This window comes from Cataglyphis hispanica, chromosome 5, assembly GCF_021464435.1.
Source record: "Cataglyphis hispanica isolate Lineage 1 chromosome 5, ULB_Chis1_1.0, whole genome shotgun sequence".
NCBI lineage: Eukaryota > Metazoa > Arthropoda > Insecta > Hymenoptera > Formicidae > Cataglyphis > Cataglyphis hispanica.
In genome coordinates this window covers 8,001,872-8,025,307 of record NC_065958.1, presented here as the reverse complement: position 1 = coordinate 8,025,307, position 23,436 = coordinate 8,001,872, and the positions used below count along the sequence as shown (strand labels likewise).

The window sequence follows — 23,436 nt, the reverse complement described above, 5'->3', positions numbered from 1 at the left end:
GAGAAAGGGAGAGAGGGAATTGCGGCGAGAAAACGTGGAATTTAAAAGTTAAATTGTGTTTCGCTCATGAATTATGCATTCGTGATACAGACTCTTTTGATTGCGCGGAAACTTTGATCTTCCGGGTATATCGTATCGGTCACATAACCGTTAACTTGATGCACTTTTAATTGACAGATACTACCGCAAATATTTCTCTATTTATTCAAAACGTCTGACGCTTTCGACCGATCCGTTTAATTTCGAGCGACAAACTCGCTATATCAATTATTAATATCATTCGCTGGCATTGCGAGAACATCTTAAACCAAACAACAACGATCAAAAAAAGTGACGTCGCCGCGTCATTCCCGAACGTCTTTGAAGTTTATTTACTTAATCGTGAGGATTTTATCGACGCGGCGCGCGCGCAGATCGAATAGGAAATTAAGAAACTTGCTTGTTACTCCAATTCGTAACAAGAATAAATAAATCGATTGATGAATATGCATCTTGCAATTAAGCTTCGTCGGGCATTGAAAGTGATCGGAGAATCTCTAGACTACCGCGTTCAGGTATAATTTGCAACGAAATGAATTCTTTAAGATTAATAGCCATTAAATTAAAGTTTTAGGTAAGCAACGACTCAATAACGAAGAAATTAAGATATTATATATATATATATATAATGTTTTATTAAATTAGACAAATAGATGTAAAAGTCAACAAATTTCAATCCTATGAAAGAAATGATTATGATAAATTTATTGATGCTTAAGCAGTGCATTCAAGTGAAATAAAATTACATAAAAATGATAATTTTTTTTTTATTAAAAACTCTTCGCTAAGATTGTCGTAAATTATAAAAACAGATATCTTACAAAAGTTGTGATAAGTTAATAAAATATAGACGTATTATTAAATATCGGAATATAAACCAGAGATAAGCTGAATTAACTATCCACTCCAAAGGGCGCAAGCTGTTCTTCCTTCTTATAATCAATGGACCACGCAAATTATATTAAAATGGATACCTGGCGGATCGACATTAGAGCTCGTTGAAAAGAAATTATTATCTTCTTCATCGAACTCGTTAAATCTCGGCTAAAAATACGGTCAATTATACAAAAAAGTGGAAAAGTATGCAATTTTATTGTATGATACATATTTCGCGAGATAGAAATGTTTTTAATCAATTTCACAATTATTTTTTTAACTATTTGTACTATAAAAATTTATACTCTAATTAATTTAATGTATTTTGATGCATACATATATAGAAATTTTCATTGGCAAATTTAGGCATCCTTCAATTATATCTTGTATTATTTTTGAACTACATTTAATATTTTAACGATTAAGTCTTGTCAGAGTGTATAATTTTCTGAAATAAAATTTATTTTTAAGATAGATAAAAAAACTTATTATAACAACAATTTAATTATTAATACTAATAATCAAAAAAATATCCCAATTGTTGGCACATATTCAGAGCATATGAAAGATATTTCCTGGTAACGTAATTGACTAATAAATTGACTTTAACTATTATTAATGTCGCATAAAGTCAATTAATACTCCACAATTTGTATTAGCAACTCACCACGTCGTTTAGCCGTCTATTACGATTTAATTACATCACACTCGACGTGTATCTCGTGTAGCCGATAAAATTTTTTAATTAGCGTACCTTCCGCGCGCTTCCATCCAAATCAAGATTATCAATTATCCGTTGTTTTATTGCGAATCGGCGCACGGTTCTTCCCGCGAATACGGCCGATAATCAGCTGATTCGCCAATAACAAGCGATCAAATGAGGATCGACCGGCATCATCGTCGAATTATTCTGTATTATCGATGTACGCGAACTACCATGCGATCAGTGTGCTACGTCGTGTGCGTGATGCAGACGATATTGCGTGCACGTATCGTGAATTCCGTTTGATTGGCACGCGTATGCGTCGCGCTCCAAATCACACTACCACTGGCATCTCGTCTCCTTCGCGGATATTTCGTGTGTCGACGTTACAATGTAGATTGTTTTCCTCTTAAAAAAATTCAAAAAATCAATGCTACTGCCGATGAAATGTCATAATAGAATAACTACATCGAAACCGAGTGATATAGATTCAATTTTAATTAAAAAAATTAAACTAAATGTAATTGAACTGGATAATTTTCTGAATAAAATCATGATCAGTTCTTTCATAAAATCTGTATATAAAATATCTTTATATACGTATTAAGCACATATGTTAATTTCACAGAAGCAAAAATACAATCAGGGTAAAATTAAAAGTTTTTTTAAAAAAATTATTTTCGTAAAAAAAATTCCGGAAATAAAAATTTCGTGACTATTTTGAAAAAGCTAAGCTTCATCTTCTGAGCGCAGCCGTGTGGAATATTCAATCGCGTTCAAGTATCGTTCTTTCACGCGAACGAGATGCAAAACGTAAAACCGCTTATGAGACCGCGAAGGGTGTGATGTCGCGCGAAAAAGAAGAAAAGCAAGTGCGACGAAGGGAGACGGGGATCGTCTCGCGGGCAAGTCAACGCGATTCCATCCACGGAAAGGATGCATTAAACCTCGACAACGACGTGAATACAAGCGTGGAGGCGCGCGAGCATCCTGAAAGCGCGGTTTATGCTTGACGCGGATAGGCCGATCGATGCCTGCACCTAAGCACCTGAGAGCGATGAATCGAATACGATTATTGATGCATCGCGAATACATACCGTCGCATAGTGTCGCCTGATAATAAATTCTCCACCTTCTCCCTCGGATGAGGAACATCGGATCCCTCTCACTTCTTCGCTTCGCGATGCTTATAAACGGTCTTCCTACGACGGAAGAAGGCCGTTCCGGAGCGAAGCTCTTTTCGCTCAAGCACGTATACACGAGATGGTGCTTTTGCCAAGGTTTGCATTAAACTTGAGCAGCGCATTCTTTGATGAAGTCGGTCGACGAATTTTCCTCGCTGAATATTTAATCGTGTCACTTTTGCGCAACTCTAGAATCTTCGATGTTAAATAGCGCTTTAATCCTTTCACTGTTCTTTTTTTCTTTTATAAAACATATGTGTCTTCTTTTAATATGTAGAAGGATTAATATTCATTGTTACGTGATATCTTGGTAGACTTTTAAAATTAAAAGTCTAAAGAAATAAAATCTACTGAGAGAGAGAGAGAGAGAGAGATTTTGAGAATATAAACAATAAGATTCTCTCTTATTTAATTAAAAGCCATGCTCAGAAAATTCTATTTTCAATTATAATTAAAAATTTATTGCTACTCCGATATTCGACTCGAAATTAAATTGAGATTTCTGAGAAATTCATGCGCGTGTATACTATATATGTCTATATAGGCGTTCTTTTGTAAAAATGATGATAGCCTCTGCATTTCCCTTAATAACGGAAGATGTACCTCCCTAATTTTATAGGATGATTATATTACGTTCCTTATCAGGCACAAGTGACGTACAGGCGATACAAAGTAGAGCCCCGATTAAATGAGCGTTCAGGAAATGAGAACTATTTCCGATATCGAAAAAGACGTGAAGCTCGAGATTTCGGTGGCATTAGACGCGACACGAGCGTCGATTGGCCAGAGAGCATCTAAGGATCGCCTTTGCTACGAAGCAGCTCGTTTCCCAACGTCTTTTCTCGGTACTCGCCAATAAATGGTCCGGCTGCTCTCCCTCTAAAGAGCAAAGTCGTTCCGACAAATGGGACCTCTCATAGAGAAGATTGCAATGGCAATCATAAAGCGATACGATGGAAAAATTGAGTCCCGTAACGATGTCGTCACTGGCCTCTTGTAAAATTCTTGTTAAGACCAAATACTCCGTATTTCTCACGGTCATCATACATGGTCCATCAGACATTATCGATACATCTCGACACAAGAGGATAGATAGTGGATATCTTTCATTTTATATAGAATTTAATTACATCTAAAACCGTTCGTGTGGAAAACATAAGAAGAGATATGAAACTACCAGGTAAGAGTCGCAATTTTGAAGTATTGCGTTTATATATATATATATATATATATATATATATATATATATATATATATATATTTGATGTAAAGTGACGAAATAAATCGGTCTAACTTCTTTTTATCGATTGTCATTAAAAAATCGATATTCAAGAAATATGAAAAATTTGTATCATTTACTACTACTTTATCGCATTTTCTATAAATATATATATATAAATTATTTGAACTTTTTCTTATAAAAGAGAAAATATATTCGCATAAAATAAACATAAAAGAACTCTTATTTAAGTTTCTTTTGCATAAAAGTTGATTTTAAACTTACTTTCGATAGCACTTAATATTATATGGACTTATCTCGATCTATCATAATATCGCGGCACAGGGGAAGAATATAAATCAAAGTTTTCGCATTTGCTTGCAGCCGCAAGGAAACTTCAAGTTTCGCGCTTCATTTAAGTTTCCACATTATGCCCAACAACAAAATATATCAATTAATTCTTGCAAAACTCTTAGTCCGCAAACATTATCGCTCTTATCTGCTCATCGAGCATATATCATATGTGTCAATTAATATACTAATAATAAATTTTATCTTTGACAATCATTCGCTACACGTTCAATTAATGAAAATTGTGTAGCAAAGTTCATCGATAAATCTTCGTTCACAATCAACCATTTATCTTTTCTTTAAATTGCAATGTCCGTATGCATATAAACCTATGTCATCGGTAATCGCAGCTTTATTTATATGATTCTAAAATATCGATATTCGTGTTCGTTCATCAATATATTTCTCAACCTCAATAATTCTAAAAGCCATGTAGAATTATTCGCGTAATTTTGCAATTTATACAGTTCTGTCTCCACACACTCGAGGGAAGAAATAATTTCTCGCGAAAAGACGAAAAGTCCGGATCGTTCCCTCGAAATAGCTTTTTCATCTGAATATACCCGATGTCAGGGACCAATTCGCGCGGGATTTATTTTTGCAAAGGATAACAAAAAATTGGTATTCATATCAGGGAATAGCATTTCGAACATAAGCGGTTTTCAATGTAAGTAAGAATGGAGTAAGGTACTCACGTTAGAGGTGTCGTCGAGTTTCCGCTTCCACGCATCGCTACGTTCGATTAAAGCGTTCCACTGCTCCGAAAGTTTATTCACTTCGCGGCGAATGCTCCGTGTCAATTCGCGCGCCTGCTCCTCGGCGCTTCTGTATCCTCGGGAATCGCCGTCCAATTCTCTGCCTGCTATATAGAAAAAGCAAATAGAGAATAAACACCGTTAAACACCGTTTTCTCGGGCAAATCTGCACAATTCTAGTTTTCTAGTTTTTTAGTTTAATATGTTTAATTTTAAAAATGTCGCCAGTAAATAAATTAATAAACAAGTGTTTATACGACCAAACTGGCGATTTATTGTTTGATTATTATATCACGACGATCGACTAACCACAGTCGATTTCAGTATTCCAAACATAGTGGTTGACACAATGTCAGTTTGACATTTCGATTTTTCTCTTTCTACTTTTTAATTATAACTTTCACTTGATAAGGACCAACACCATATGGTCGAAACGTCGTGATATAATAATCAAACAATAAATTGCCAGTTTAGTTGTATAAACACTTGTTTATTTTTTAGTTTAGTTATCTATGCTTTTGTTATCTCGCAAATATAGAAAAATATTGAGGCTTCTATGCACAATATTTGTTAGAAAAATAGTGAAAACCTCTTAAAATATTATTTTATTATTATTTCAATATATTTAATATATTCTATTACTTTAATGTATCCCCAGATTATATTTTATATATTAAAAAAAATAATATTTATTTATGAGATAATAAGTAATGAATATAATAGGATTAACTAGACACGATTCTGTGCTTTGTTAGCGCGTATTCGTGAAAAAAAAAAAAAAAATCTGAACCGATAGAAATCGCGCAAAAATACAAATATCTCCTTGCTGATTCCTCAGCGCTTCCTATCGCTCGATAAATTCGACGTGTGGTTGGACGATTAAACGCGGATGCGCGGGATGAATCGTAGCGAAGACCAGCTGGGTAACATCGCGAACATAAATCAACATAACACGCGGTAGATAGGAAGCCAACGAGCAGGCGCATATATAGGAGGTACGCGGCTTCGGCGTTATCAATGCTAAACATGCACATAAAAACTGTCCGCTGCATGATACGATGCGTGATTCATAGGACAATTAATTCCTGGCGATAGGCTCGGATAGCTAACCCGAGTTTCGGCCATCTCTCTACGCTTCGTTACGCGCGTTTCCCAGTTTGGCGAAAAATAAAGAAGGCTTCTTGCGACTCGGTGGGCGCCCATCTCGGCATTTTTACGAGTTTCCAGGGAGATATGTTCGGCAGTAAATCCCGCGATAAAGGCTCACCGATGATATTAAAAGATGGGGGGGAAAACGATTTGCTCGGGACAGGACATCAGGCATGGCCGCGATTATCTTCCGGGTCACGTGAGATTGAACGATCAATCTAGGTAACGGCTAATGGGTAACAACTCGCGGAAAAGCTCGGCGCATGTTTGCCGTGCGCGGAAAATGAGAGTAGTTTGTTGCGATGATTATGTGTGTATTTTGCACCTGCAGGCTTACGACCGTGTAACTTTCGTGAGCATTTATAATAATTAGCAGTTATTATTTCAGTACGATACGAAATATGAACGCATTGTAAGCAAGAAAAATATATGTATTTTATATAAACTTCTTATAAACTCTGAAAAACTATAAAATCTTTTTAATCGTGCTTCATAATTTCTCTCTCGTCCATCTTTTTTAGATAAATTTTTTCATTCACGTAAAGTAAAAATATTATATATAACAGCTTCTTACAAGTTATACTGTCTTTTAAAACAAAAAATAGGAAAATTTGCTGCAAAAATAAAAAAGAAATACTTTTTATCGCACAGCTCCATGATTTGAGATATTCGCGATAAGAAATGCGCGCAACCTAAAATTTCCTCATGCTATCACGTATTGATCTCCCTTGTAGAACGCGACAGATAGAATGAAGTCGCAGCTTCCATTCTCTAAAGGAGAAGTGCGAAAAAATGGAGCGCGATCACAGGAATCAACAAGGCGAATCAAACAAACGAAAAAAAAAAAAAAGAAAACAGTTTCAGAAAATAGGTCGTAGGACGAATTGATTTAAGAGACCGTGCTCTTCATTACTAAGCTATCTATTCAACAGTTGAAGCTCTACTTTCCGAACACGTACGCCACTAGTTTATCTAGTTCCTGTTCGCTGACTTCGTCTTTCTCGACCTCATTTTAATCCACATCCCCGAAGTCACGCTAATTCTCTCTTCCTTCGCCATTGCGTCCAGATTTAAGTATAGGAAGTGGGTGATGAAAATATCGACTCTTTAAACAGTGGAATATAAATCCTACGGCTGTTATCGAGTAACATGAGTGTCAAAAATTTCATATTTAAAAAATGCAAAGTTTTCATCTCATTTTTAAAATGTATTATAATTATAATTCATAATAATACAACTAATTTATTTATATAATTATTTAATTGTTTAGTAAATAATTAGTACAATGTGTTAGAGAGCATATATTGTCACTAATTTCTTTGATTTATTCAGTGCCAAAATTTATTTTCTGTAAGTATTTCTGTTAATATTTGAATTAAAAAGCGATTAAAAAATTGACTTTTTCTCCGTGGATATAAAGCATTAAAAAAGTATTAATAAAGTATGAATTTTTCTTTTACAATATTCTTGATCTATTTTTTTCATTATTTTTTAATTATTTTAATTGAAGATTCTTTTTGACACAAATTCTGATAATAATAGAAAATTTCACCGCACATATTCTTAGCTACGACAATTGCAATTAAGAAGAAACAAAACTATTCTAGGTCAACTATTTCCGTTTGATCGATGATTCTAAGAAGGAGTTCTGAGAAGATGTATGATCGATTTCAATTCGCGGACGTAACTGTAGATGTAATAATGTCGTAAAATATAGAACCCCAAATATATAGGAAATTTATCAAACGTTTTATATTTTTCTAAAACCAAACGGATTCTCATTGATTTTGATAAGAAATGTGTCGAAGAAATGTATATATCAATCACAATTAATTTAATTATTAGATATAAGCACGACAATTTAATTGCTTCATTACATTTCGAGAGACTCACTACATTTAGTAGAGATATAAAATAACTATAAAATCGATCCATCTTTCATGCTGATAAGAATTCCACCAGTAAGAATCCAAAGTTCTAGTTCCGCTTCGATCGGCAACCGCGAACAAGGTTCCGAATAATTCGCGCCGACGAATTCAACGTCGGAATTATATAATCCGGCCTTACGGCGCGATGTTATTCTACCAGAAATTTATGGGCGTTGCGCGGCGCGGCCGGGCAGCAGATGCAGGGCACGTTTCGCGAAACGTGACTTCCTATGGAATGAGCGAAACCGCGCGCGGCCGCTGTCCGGAGTTGCCCGCTCGCAGGAGCCGCCGCCGCGTTATTGGGATCAAATCCGTCCTCCACGCAGAGCGAAGCTCCATCGGTTGCGGTTATACCGGGATCTTACGTCGGATATTACAAGAGATACGATGAATGACAATCACCGCGGCCCTGAAAACCGCGGCATCCAACGTAGCCGTTCGTGTAGATGAAGCGATACATCGAGATTACTCGTCGTCTGAATAACGATTGGAGGCGATAAGCAAATTGCATTTTATATATTGTAGATATAGTTAAATAAAACTTCTAATAACAAATAAATAATAACAAAAAATAATAAAATGACAAAACTTCTTTTTGAGATATCATTTTAATTCATTCAAGTCTTTTCACACGGAATATTTTGCACAGATTAAAAATCTACATATATATATATATATATATTCTTAATCGGACAGTATCAATTATTGACTCTACAAATTAATCCCATAATATATACAATCTGGCACTGAATATAGTTTGACGACAATAGCATTAGTGAGCGTGTTTGCACGAATATATTTCCACAGTAATTAAATCTCATTTTGACGGAGACTAATGAACTTTTGATCAAAACTTACTTAAATTATCGTCATTTGGCTATTTCGATATTTGACGATCAATCACGCGATATTCTGACGATAATTTCAATCACGTCGATTCGCGTGTGTGTTAAAAATTCAAAATATATTAAATAAAATTTTTAAAGATTGATTTTTTTCAAGAACCATTTCTTTTTTATATTAATTAAGCACTTTATTAATTTAACACTTTATTAATAATCTATAAATTCTTTCTTCTTATTAAAAAGCATATAAAATTGCAATAAAAATATCGTTTAAATCCGCGCTTATAATTAATTTCGAAAGAGTCAATCATTTAAACGTAATAGATTTAAACAAGTTATATTGCAATAAAAACTTTACAACTTTTTCGGGATAAAAAAAAAACCCGAGTTTGCTGCGTAACAATCGCATTTAATAACGAGCAATGATAAGTATCTCTTATTGACTAATTACTTGGAATAGCAATTGGAAGAAGAATACGTATATACGCCAGACTGTGTCGTACCTTCCTCTGGGACTTTAACAAGTCCTACAAGTTTTCAATCCCTCTCGGGGACTCTCTTCTCTTCTAAAAGCGCAGTCTTCCATCGGTGTAGTACTACGATAGTTGTAATTCGATTGAAAATCCCACATGGTTCGCGACAAAATTAAGTTTACTTAGCCACAATAATTTCTTTTTTTAATCAACGTAATGTAAACACTCGCTATGTCACGAAAATTAAATAAAAGCATCAATTATAGTGTACAATTTTTATATAAAAATAAATAGCATACATATGAGAAATATAAACTGAGACAGATATGTATTGATATATTAGATTAAAGAAAGGATATAAATATAGTTGTATATTTTTATTATATATAAGGCTAAGGATGAGATTCTCAAAATGCATGCAAATTAATATTGGTAATTATAATGCTTATTTTTTTTTATATTAAGCCACAGAGATTTGTAGATTTTATTGGAAAATATTTGATTTGTGTGATAAAAAGCACACACGCACAAATAGAAATAATTATAAAACTAAAAAAATTTATGTTACATTAAATGTATATTACTCTTCATATAAGATTTAACTTGCAGTGTATCGAAAAAAAAAAAACTAAAATAATTTTAAATAAAATCCCCCACGTTCGATTTTCAACGAATCAAAGAAATCTGATTCACTTCGATGTATTATTTAGTGCCTTACTTCATTTTTCCTGTTTCTATTCAATCAGAGATGGCGTAATATGAATAAAACATCTCGTCTAAATTTCAGAATTGCTGATACAGAACGAAAAGTGTACGCCTGTAACTGGTTAGAAACGTTTCATATCGGTTCCCGATAAATTCGCGTTAACAGTATCTGCCAGAAGTTTTATCTACGAGTCGAATACTTGAAGTGATACTACGCGATACTATGTAAGAAGAAAATTGTTTATAATGGTATATAAAGTATGGTTATATAAAAGATACTTGTGTAACTATATTACGTCATTCTATAAAAATCTTCACGTTAATACATACAACGTCATTCACTTTAATATATACAATGGAAAAAAAAAATATTATTATTCTTATCTATGAATTCATAAATTAAATTCTATAAAGTAAAACATAATTTCACATCAGAAATATCTGTCTTTTTTATTTTTTAATATCCGCGTTTTTCGATAGCTCGATAGGATTACGTAAAATATTCAAGGCATCGCAGTTACGCGTTCCTTTCCCTTGTTATGCTTGAAAAGGGAACGACATAAAGAATGAAGCTCGTTTCTGGTCTCGCGAGTTAGGCCGAGAAAGGAAAAAAAAAAGAGAGAGAGAGAGCAAAATATTTGTCAGAAACCTTCCACAATCTGGACAACACAGAATATACACAATTAGTAGTCGATTTTCGCTTCTTTTCACGAAATTTTCAACTAATGCGGAAACTCATAAAGATGTGAGTTATTAAAATACAATCACAAGTTTACGTAGAGAAAAAGAAAAATAAAATAAAATTTCTCATATTTATGACAAATGTAGTGCATCTAAGATTTTATTAATTTCACTAAAATATCGTAACAATAGTTTCAGAAAAGAAATACACAAGAAATTTTCTTTTAATTGTTTAAATAATTTTGTTACACTTCCCAAATTTTTTACACCATTATAAAAAAAATACAATAAAAATTTCAAATACAGCGGATTGATAAGCGTCTCATCGTACAGATTAAAAATAACGTCACTGAGAATACTAACGGAAGGAGAATGGCGGCAGGTAACAATTCGTTAATTAAATCAAACGGCGTCAGAAACAAAGAGAGAGAAAATCCTGTGTTCTCTTCCAAACCGATAGACTTGCGAGATAGGCTGGGATACTCGAGGTTTTTGCCTTCGGTAATTGGTACGAAAAATTACGAATGCAAGAATAAAAGCGCGAATTGATGAGATTGAAAGGCGCACTACCGCTCTTAATTACTGAGCACTATCGGCAAATTCAGTCTTGCGTTATGAGGTGGTTTCACGGAACTAATGATGAATATACTTGGCCGATATTCTTTGTTCTTTCGCGAGATATTTATTCGTAAAGCGCTTTCGAAGCTTTTTTTACAATATTTTCATAACACGAAAGTGATTTTAAAAAATTAAATCGCAAAAAAACTATATATTGAGTACTTTTATTATATTTTGAATATTTTTATTATTATGAAAAAGATTTTCTATTCGTAAAATAGTATATTATGTGTACCATAAAAGAATTAATAATCTGGCTTTTACACGTGCAATATTTTTATAAGATACTATTACGTGTGTTAATATATTATTAAAAATTGCTTGTCATAATAAAAGAAAAATTGTTAGATCATGATTTATATATAATTCATAATTCACGTACCTTCGGAGTCCGATGTGTCGGACAGCGGAGGCTCATTGGCGATGTACTGGCGGCCGCTCAGCAAATTGTTCTCCACGACTGGTCGTTTGTCCTCCAGCTGTCTCCTGAAGCCACGATGGTCGTCCTGTGAAGGAGAAACGTAAATCGTGAAACAAAAATAACGAGACAAGGAGCATCGGTGTCTGGTGCAGTGCCAGGTTTTCCCTTGACGAATCAACTCTTCGTCGCCAAAGAGGCTTTAAAAAATCAACTCTGCCTCGATTAAATTCGTCTGTTGACTGCGACAAATAAGATAGCTTGAAACTGACGTCGATGAACATCGTTACATTACTTTGACAGTATTATTTGCAAACTCTAGTAAATCAATTAATCTAATAAGCAAAGCAATTAATAAAAAAAAATATAAATATATTTATTACATTCTCTACAAATCTTTAAATATATTATATCTTGTAATATAACGAAATAATACGATAAGAAAATTAAAAAATTAAATAAAATGTTTTTACATTACATTTTTATGATGTAAATATTATAACATCAAACACTAGTGTGTCGCAGGAACATCAACATGTGTATTCATAATTGCGGTTGATGAGATGCTACAGCGGGCTTGAAAATTAGCCCACTGCAGTCGGCGAGAAAAAAAAGTCGAGTGGATAAAAAGGCACTCTTACGATATTGCACGCCTGCTAGTTAACGAGATTATTTCTCGTCGTTCGTGAGGTTAAGGATTTGCTGCGGGCAAGACGCCACGAGTTTCTTTCTGCGCGTCGAAAGACGACAGCCCAGACGACATGTTCATCTAGTTTTCGTCTTTTTTTTTTTTACGTCGCTACGAGAAGGAAATTCATCGCAAGTGAAACGAATGCGGAGTGAGAAGAACCGTTTTTAACTGTCGAGGTTGCTCGAGTTTTTTTAAGGAGATTATTTTCAAGGTCGCTTTACATTAACCAATGAAATAATTGATGCTTGTAATTAATTTTGCATTTGGTATTTGTATATCTTCGTAGTTATATTTAACGTATACCCAAAATAAATTAAATGATTTAACATTCTGTTTTTCAATCTTGCATCAATATTATTTTGCACGATTTTTTTTTTTTGGCGTTTTAACGCAAACCGCACAGTGGGCGTTGCATCAATCGCTGGTGAAAAACAATTGTTTTTTTTTAAGAATGAAATCACACATATTTCTTTAGCAGTGCAGATCTATCCATACTTTAACAAACCGATTGGAAAAATAATAATATGATACGAAATATTTCACAACAAATAAAGACGTATATAATTTCTTTCAATCTAATGTCATTTTGTAAATTTGTGTTTATAAATGTAACATACAAAACAACTATTTCGTGATTTAAATTATTATAATCGTTAGCTATTTATCATTGCTTGTTTGTTAATAGTAATTGGAAATCGGCGAGATAAATTTTGAAGAAGAGATATAATCTGCCAGAAGAAAAATATACTATTAAATAAATTGGTTAAATTGGTGTTCTGCAGAACACAGATTTCATGATATACTGGTCATTAATCATTCTTATATCTTTCTTATTTTCTTTCTTCGCTTCCCATTTCGAAGACTGATGGCGCAGCGCGCGGTGAGTGATAGAAATCTCATTGCGTGTTTATTCTTTATTTTTTTCTTGCTCTCTCGTAATTCTCATTGTACAGATTTCTCTTCCAAGGCCTTTCTTATAAAAAATAGATCACTCGTAATTACATGTAAATCATGTATCTTTTATACAAAACATGTTATTGTTTTTGTTAAAGAATTAAAATTCCTGCTAAATAAATTACCCGCGTTTTAGTCACAAATATTTATATTCTGATTGCAAATTGCATGAATATTTACGTATGACATTTAGCCGTTAGTCAAGGCGTTAATAAAGAAATTGGAGCGGCTAAATTAGAACTATTCGTTCAATTAGATAGTTGAACATTTTCTAATTGCTCGCAGCAAGATGAGTTTTCTTATCAATGCGGTTATCGTGTTACGAGAGGTTAATTATAAGATATGTACGGCAACAATGCACTGATGTGTATCTCAATAATGTATGCGCATCTGACAATAAGAATCTCCTTTAACTGTAGTCCGTTTATTATCATACTGAAAAGAGATGAATTATTTCAAAACCATTTTATTATTTACGTTCCACAGAAAAAGAAAGCCCTTTGTCCCATATTTAATATGCGCGATGCAAGACGAGAAAAAAAAAGGGAAATATTTACACAACTAACAATTTAATTTCAGAACAATTTTATCATAGAATAAAACTGTGCTCGTTCTCTTATCATTTTATACACGCATGCTGTAACTAATAATAAAATTGTTTCAACGCATCAAATTATTAAATGCATTATAAAATTCTATGGAGAAAAAAATAACTCTCTGTTTTATATGTACAATGTAACCAAAAAAAAAAAAAAAATTTTTTAACTGAATGATCAGTTGACTGATTAATTGCAAATTAAAAAGATAGAGCTCATAATCATCCTGCAAATAGATTTTTTTTCAATAAAATTTTTAAAAAATTTTTTATTTATCCACGCAGACGAATTCTGTACCGATGCTATTGTCCGTCGGACAATGTTAAATGTTTCACGATCCACGAGCGTCGACAGACCTCTCCGTAAACATTTGGGATAACGCTGCTGCGGTGGGAGATCCGGGCTTTCCCAAGCCGAAAGAAACACACCGGCATAAATTCCGAGAGTTGATACTCGACTAAAGTGCTCCTCCGAAAAATAACTTCCAAACGCGAAAAATAACTTCCGTTCTCGCGTTTACGGAGGGCGAAAAATTCCGACGTGGCAAGGCCAGAAACAAAAATATCAATCGTAGATGTACGGGGTAAAAATGGGCTTGACGAAAAACGAGCATGAGCGTCCCCGTTAAAAGATACGTAGGCTCTCAGCGCACGCGGTCCAGGCAGTTTCGTCGCGAAATTAAAATCCATGGCGACGTGCCGCGGATCGATACAATTCCTCGATCGATGCATGGCGTAGGCTCATGCATATCGCGTGGTGGTTTTGATTCGCAAATTGTGCGCACGCGAAAGACGTATAAAATGCAGGCGCGTTCGTCGCCGGATGTAACGACGCCGTTTACAGACGCGCGAGTTTACGCGACGAGTCGGAATATCGATCCGCGCGCTCGCTCGGCCAACGAATAGAATTTTTCAGGGCGGTTCGCGTAAGAGAAACGACCGTCGGCGCTCGTTACATCGTCGTTGCGGGGGCGAAACTAAAACTGCGCGCTCGATCGGCTTTCATTCCGATTGCGTGGACGCAATAAACGCTCTTTTAATTACGCGCTCGTTTCGAGACTTCGAGACCGAGATGGGCGTCGTTTCAATGCGGCAGTTTTGTGTCCGATCGAACGAATGAAACCGCTTTGCTATTGCGAGTCGCTTTAATGCAAAAGTTTTGCGAACGTATTTATAAAAATTCAAGATCTTGCGTGTGTGCTGGTTTATTGCAAAATTCAATTTACACAATGACAGTTTCGCTGGACTCCTAGAAATATGAAATAAAAATTAACGTAAAAATTGACGTGAAAAACTTCAAGTAATTTATTTCATAAAACGATTTTTTTACGATAAAATACACTTTTTATGATAAAATAATTATTGTGATAGAAATGAAAACAATTCTTCGAATACTTTTCGACGACTGCAAAACTCAATAGCTTCTGACCGCGACACAGTTGTCATTGTCATTGTCATTGTTACACATGTATCCGTTAATTCACTTAAGGCACATTTAATTACAGAAAACATGGATAAAGGTAATATCTCAATATTGCGAGCGAGCGTGGCTTAATCAGCCGAGAAAAGGGCCGTGTCTCCGCCGTCAAACGTTAATGAAATCAACAACGCATAATTAAAATCGCTCGCAAGTAAACGTTTCAGAATTTCACACGGGTATACACGTATTTAGAATATTTGCGAAATTATTTAAAATCAATGCATATGCATGAGGGTAGGATTTATTAATTAATGGCAAGTCATTTAAATTGAATCTGCGTATGATCGATTCATATTAACCGCAATTTCCCGATGGCGCATCAAATTTCAAAACCGCAGCGATAATCTCGCGACAATCTCGTCGATGATAATTACATGAACGTCGTTCATTTAAATTGCCACGTTATTTCGCTAATGAATATGAAAAAAAAAGAAAAAAAGAAAAACAGTTGAGAATTGAAGAGATTAAACGTTTGAGGTGTCGGAGAAGTGATCTTAATTGGATCTACTGGAGAGAAGTCTGGATAAACAATTACGTTAGGAAACAATTGCTAGTACACGATGGTCGGGTGTTGCAGTGCGAGAGTTGAATTCTGTACTTGAAGGAATGCCGAGAACGCACGTAGAAACTGCGGTGGGGCAAACTCTGAGCAATGCGATTGCAACATTTTCGCAAATCTGCGAAACGACTCTCGAAAACGAAACATTTAAATTTTTCGCATTGCGATGGAATACTGCGCAAAAAAATAGATTTTTCGATATTTATAATATTTTCATGGATAATACGCTGTCAAATAGAATTTTATCTATCATTTTGTTTTTTGTCAGAATATTAAATGATATGATTTATAATTTAATTGTATTATTTATCTCTCGTTATTATATAATTTAAATATAATTTATTATTATAAAATTTAATTCTCATAATATATATAAGATACTAAAAAGAAAAAAAAATCAATATCTCAACTAAAGGCTCCACTGTTAAAACTTTCTACTTTTTCCGTTTAAATTGATAAGTGCAAAAATGTGTATTATTCAAGTATATTTATCTGTTCTTCTAATAATCGCGATAAATTAATATCATTTTCGTGTTATGTCTCGAAGCAAATTTGCGGGAGAAATGTGCGAATTGCGCCAATCGAATATGAGTGTATAGAATCGGTTGAGCACTTTATGCTTTCGCTTGAGCAACTAAGGATAATCGATAGCAATTTCCTGTATTATACGACGCAAGTGACAAATACATACGCAGATCTAGCCGCACGATGACATGGAGGAGCTGGTCGAGGGACATGCAGCTTATCACCTACGTACACTCGGACTCGCTATCTATATATATATATATATATGATACAGACGCTTCTGCCGGCAACACGCGCGTTCTAATCTGGATTAATTCAAACTACTAGTGTGCCTTTGTACACTATCGCGCAAATGATACTCGCATAAATTAACACGGTTGCATCTATGAATATTAACAGATACGTCCACGAATTTTGTAGACGAGCATGTTTAATTTTTAAAATAATTAATTAAGTTCGAGAGAGTGAAATGAATTATTTATCAGACTATGCTACCATATTATCGATGTTAATTTCGTTTTAAATAGAACACTAATACATGCCTATAATTTAGAGAGTACACAAAAAATGATTTTAATATAAGAGAGAGATAAGACAATATCGTTCAAAGATTTCTTTAAAATAAATAGACTATACATTTCTATTAAAGAAAATTTAGCGAACCGAGAATATAAATTTAATTAAGTAAAATTGACTGAATGAATTCAACTAAAAAGCGTGTAACCAACAATTGATGTGACAATACGTAGTAATTGAGACGAACATTTCCATGAAGCTTGACACGCATACGTGGTGAGAATACGTAAACATTCATTCTGCATGAGCTAGCTGCCGCGTTTCAAAGAGACAGTTGAACACTCGCTTGATAGTACATAAGCTTACGCTTAATTACATTCTACTCGTCTATACAGTTTCCGAGGCAGAAACTCGCAAACCTCTCAAAGGATGACTAGGCGAAATCGGTATTTTAGGTACATAAGTCATATTCAGATAATTTGACTTGGATATTAAAGTTCGAAATTGATGCTTTTGAGCTAAAGATACTGAATGGAGTACGCTCGTCTTTCGAAGATAATGAATACGCGAGCGCTGAGGAGAAAGTAAAGTTCGCGTACTTCTACTAGGTTTACGTGAACTAACCGAGATTCGACGAAACTCAACCCAAAGTAATCTATGCGCGAAACAACATTTGGCAACTTACCTGTTGTTTTTGTAGCGCAGCCACGTCGCCGCAAACGGGTCCCAAGCCGGTGAGCTCTGTGTCTTTCCTTATCACCCATTCAATGAGTTCGCGCAATGATAGCAGCAAAGCGTTCCAGTGCTCCGTGTTGCTTTCCAAACGATTTCTGCACGGAAAAAAAGAATATACGTGCTTTATATAACTACTATTCTATATCAAATCCTAAATATTTATATTCACAAACGTTAAAAAAAAAAAATATCGCTATTCCCTACATATTTATTTTGAACGTAATACAAATACGAATATACACGCATGCAAGATTCTGTTAGGTATCGGTAAAATTAATATCGAGATATCCAGTTCGCAAGTTACAAAATCAGTTATTTAAAATAAATGAGAGTGATAAAGCATTAATCAAGTATCGAAAAATTAGTTTGCGTCAATAACACGTTGGACTTTTGTGATAATAATCAAAATCAGACAAAAAGTTATGTCTCAAAATGATGGATATACACATTCTAACAGATTCGTAGATGCTATCTTACATATTTATCTAGAAGTAAAAAAAAAGTATATATTTGTTGAGGACAGACAGGTAGTCGAGATAGAATAAAGAAAAGAGACTAGTAAAGCAGAGCGGCGAAATGGATGAGAAAAGAAAAAATGTAAAGCCTTGATGTTGCTGGCGCCAAAAGAAACATCGAGCGATGAATGAGAAGAGAGGAACAATGATGTGAAAATAAAATAGCGATGAAAAAAAATAGATAAGCGCAATGGATAGATTACTTGAGATAAGTGGATCAAGACTCAAAGTGATTGGAAAGAGCGAATTGAATGTAAGACATCCCGATATGGTGGAAGGAGAGAAAAGGATGACGATGACTTTACTCTCGGAAAAGCGTAAATCGACAAACAGAAATTTGAAAAAGTGCGAGAGCAGAGATGGAGTATGCTTGCGGATAAAACGTTGGAGTAAAGCAAGTAAATATAGGAAGCAAAAGAGTGCCGAGAAAATTAAAACGGACGAGCATTTCGAGCGTCGACGCGACGAAGTAAGCCGTGCGCGCTACCGAAAAGAAAAGCGACCGGAAAAAGGAAACCGATGCTAAAGCCGATCACGACGCCAAGAAAGAAAACGATTTCAGGCAAATTGAAAAAATACGGGAAAAACGATGCGAACGGTGCGGGAAAGCGCCCATGTGCAAACCCGACTTTGAAAGGAGACAAGTAGGGACAATAAGGTAGAGAAGAAACGGCTCGAGTGAGAAAAATAAAAGGATGGGAGCTCAAGACGACAAGATCAAGGGATATGAATGAATGGAGAACGGATCCTTGATAAGTGCAAAAGGGGGATAAGAGGGATGCTTCGTCAGAATAAAGTTGGTTAAGACAAAGAAGTAGATTGAACATCTCGGAATAATTTCAGACAAAAAACGCAAGAGCGTAGAAAAATTAGATCAGGAAGATACTTTAATGGAGGAGATAAGAGGGAAAATATGCAAATGGCGAAATTTGCAGCGGACAAAATTTCCGAGGGATACGACGAACGTGGTGTGAGGTAAGTCGACAAAAATGAATGAAGGATAAATATTGAAATGAGCGATAAGATATATATATATATATATATATATATGTATAATACCCACGTATTTTGTTAATAGTAAATAAATACCACTGGACGAGAGAGTGGCCGAAGGGCATGAAATAAAATGAAAGACCGGTGGGAAATCACTGAAAGGCGTGGGAGCGCGAAAAGCTGAATATATATACGAAGGAAATGGTCTCAAGGAGAATGAGTACTCGTGATATGTACCGTTGGGAGAAAGAAACTGAAGCAAAAGGGGTTAGAGCAACGAATAAGACAGATATGGAGGATAAGTCAAAAGAGAAAAATTAGGAGACGATCTCGTATCCCAGACAGTGGTCTCGCGGGTCTATGTACATATAAATCTTACAATATATATAATAGCAATAACGAGAATATAATACTGGCAAAAAATTATAACAGGGATGTCGACAAATCCTCATTTTATTGTAATACTAAAAAAAAAAAAAAAAATTGAGAGATGACTGATTTGATCTTTGTAATTCTTTTATTACGCGCGATTCCCATTATTACGTAAATGACATCGGGCAAAAAAAAAGTTATAATTAAATATTAATTATAAATAATTATAATAAAGTTATAATTTGTTCTCCTCTTAATAAAAAATTTATAAAAGTAATCTCGTAAAATCTCTATAAATGTGTAATAGAAATGCGTTTTATATAGAGAATATAGAAAAAAAGTAACATTCGCGATATATTCCCTCTTACTTTATTTCCTGTTTAACTCGGCCATTATCTTGTTGGAACGACTTGTACGCGGATAAAATCCAAAGTGGTCCGAGGAATAAAGAAGCCCCTGCTGCGTAAGGCGAATTAAAAGCGGAAGACAGAGGTACAGTATGAGAACGGTATAAAGAGGTAGGAAGCGCGAAAGAGAGACCAGGGGTTTTGAATAGCGGGAGAGAAATTCTCGGGCGAGGAGGATAAAGACCCAGGCACACCGACTACCGGGAAAGCATCGTCGCCGGTAGGAGGTTCGCGGGAATAGACGAAAAAGGAAGATAAAGGTGTCGTAGAGATACGCGGGTGAAAGGAGAGCAGGAAGGATGGCGGTTGGGATTTAGATTTATATTTCGCCATTGTTGCACCCACCACCGGTGAGGGCACCCACTTACTAGGTCGCATCCAACAATTCCTCCCTGTCCCCTTAACTTTTCTCCTCTCGGAGAGATCCCGGCGTCGTCGTCGTTCTCGTCGTATCGCAAAGAAACAGCTCCGCGTTCGGATATATTGCGGTTATTGTAACGTCGATGAGAGCTTCGCGAAATTCCGCGTACTTTTGCGATTCGAGCGCGCGTACAGGCACATTGTACGTGTACGTACACAGGCACACACACACACACACTCACGTCGAATGGTATTGCACCTTTCTCCCAGGGAGATAAGGGCGTAAGGATATTTCGCGCGATGGATGGTGGTACCGGGGTTACCGAAAGAAATCGTCCTCATCGCTCCGACGAATCGCGGGAATAAACTTCTCTCACTCTGAGTGTAGCGAACTGATGCTTGCTCGAGAAATTTATTCGCTCGACGCAGTGACGTGAAGAAAATTAATTTGCGGAATAGTGACTTATGCTTTTCGAAGATATTGGCTTTTTATATTCGGATTTAATAGAACGGAGATATCTCTATAAAATAAATTAGTTTGTAGAATTGCATCTTTAATTAGAATTAAGAATTAAAGATGAAATATTATTTTAATAAAAATATTAATAAAAATATTACATGTTTATACGATGATATGGGACGAAAGAGTTTCAATTTTGTATTCTTCCTTTTTTTCTTTTATTTTTTTCCCACAAACAATAAAAAGGAAAGCATTTTATCGCAAGTAGAATCTTGAATAAATTTGATATAGAAAATTAAATTAATTAAGATTGTGATAAATAATATTTAGAGAAAAGGAAAAAGAAAGAGCAAAATTAAATACAAAATTTTATATATATATATATTAAATTAAGCAATTTAAATATTATTTTATTTTTTACGCGTTTTATGTATATTTTTTTACTTTATAATATTTTTTTCTCACAGAACAAACTAATTTTTTTATTTCATCGCATACTCATCAAGATTCATCATTATATTCGCGCGTCTGGAAATTATTAATTTTAATTAATCACTGCTCATATATAGATACCGGCGATTTATCGTCGTGTAATTGAGAAAAAGCGAGGTCCATGTAATTAATAGGATGTATGTCGGTATGTCGGACCTATGTCAGTAATGGAATTTACTCACGGTCACGAAAGCGGAATTGGCGGAACATTTATTTTCGCTCGTCGTCCGGCTGCCAGAAACAGAGGGGAGCCTCTACTCGCGAAAAAAAGAGATATACTTCTCGTTCGTGCGATCGCATTTCAATTGAATGTTCAGTAAGTGGTGCTACTCTGTCGCCCTGTTGGCGAACGAACATTGCCCTGCAAGCGAGCGATCTTTACGACGTGCCAGGCCGATGTAAAATAAATCACCAAGAAATTTCTTGGGCGGCTATAAAAAAGCTGCCGAAGAAATGTCACGTATCTCGCACTCACTCAATAAAGTCCCGTCGTAGCCTCAAGTAAATAAATCATGAACAATGTTCTAACATTAAGATTTTATTGATAAAGTTACGCGTGACGACAATGCAATTGTTTGCCGAGTAATAAAAAGTCCTTTAGTACGATAGTTATTTTCCGTATATGACTACGTACTCGAGACGAAAAGTGAATGTTTCCCTTCTCGTAAAGGAACAAAATAATGGAATGGAGATAATTTGATTTACGCAAAAATATTTCGTATTGGAAAAACGCGTAATCGAAGATATATTGTCAATTTTAATATAATTATATAAATGAATATGTATCAAATATTTAGTAAAATATTTTCAACAAAACCTTTTCTCTTCCTCGTGAAAATCGCAACAATACGATTTTTGCAAAAAAAAAAAAAATATGATAACGAAATTCTATAATAATAGGAAATCAATATTGCAACAAAGAGATAACGGCGGTATGTTTTTTTTTCGCTCGCATAATGAGAGACGTACAATAATGCGTTCACCAAAGTTTGCGGAAAATTTGATTGCGCGAATGCAAGAGCGCGATATAATAATTCGAGTTCGTCGTTATTACGAAATAAATTCAAAAAGGAACAAAACACATAGAGAATTAGATGGCAAGCGTTGCGAGGCATAAAACGCCGGCAAAACTTTTGATTAAGCGAGATTGCCCGATTTAGCGTACACAGCCAGAGATTAAGGATAATTGAAACGGTGAGACGCATACGCGTCGGAAATGTAGAAACGTTGCATTGATGACTTAAGGATTTGGGATAAGTCAGAGTCATAAAATGTTTGCGACGCTAATTCCGTCGGAATTCTGATGCTTTTAAATATTTAAATCGCATTGTCAAATGCGTTAAGAAAACGACCGGACAAAAATCACTAGATTTTTTTGAGCTTTACGTGAGATTTGGCTATAAATGTGAATTATTTAACAAATGATAGAAATGATGGATTCGAAGCAATTCGTTATCGAAAAGAGATTTGAAATGAAAATAAAGCGGGCATATAAACGGATTGTTGGAAAATTATTTTTCTGCCAATTATAATAGCCTTTATATCGGAAATATAGAAAAAAGGATAATATAGAGATTTTTATATAAAGAGATAATATGCTGATTGCAAAATAATAATAAACTGAAACATTGAGCATAATAATGAGAATTTATGAGAAAATATTATTCCACATCTGTTATATTTTACTATCGAAATCACTGAAATTCATTGAGAGACAGATTTTCATGAATACTAGTAGTCTCCATGGAAATCTGCAATACGGTTTCCATTGTATTCCGCATTTATGCGATCGAAGACTGTAAGTTTCTGCAAAACGTATAAGGGCATATGAATTTATG

The 23,436-nt window shown here is 34.8% G+C and overlaps 1 protein-coding gene across 10 annotated transcripts in view; it reads right to left on the bottom strand.

Annotated features, from left to right (window-relative positions):
- Positions 1 to 23,436, bottom strand: part of LOC126849941 (dystrophin-like) — a 392,976-nt gene that overhangs the window by 50,103 nt on the left and 319,437 nt on the right. For 8 of the 10 annotated variants that reach the window (XM_050592380.1, XM_050592379.1, XM_050592374.1 and 5 more), the window contains 3 exons: positions 17,950 to 18,094; positions 11,909 to 12,032; positions 5,068 to 5,234 (listed from right to left, as the gene is read on the bottom strand). In XM_050592380.1, coding sequence (XP_050448337.1) covers positions 5,068 to 5,234; positions 11,909 to 12,032; positions 17,950 to 18,094 — 436 coding nt within the window. Of the gene's footprint in view, positions 1 to 5,067; positions 5,235 to 7,237; positions 7,382 to 11,908; positions 12,033 to 17,949; positions 18,095 to 23,436 lie in introns of those variants that run through there. The other 2 variants (XM_050592375.1, XM_050592384.1) reach the window with 2 other exon arrangements.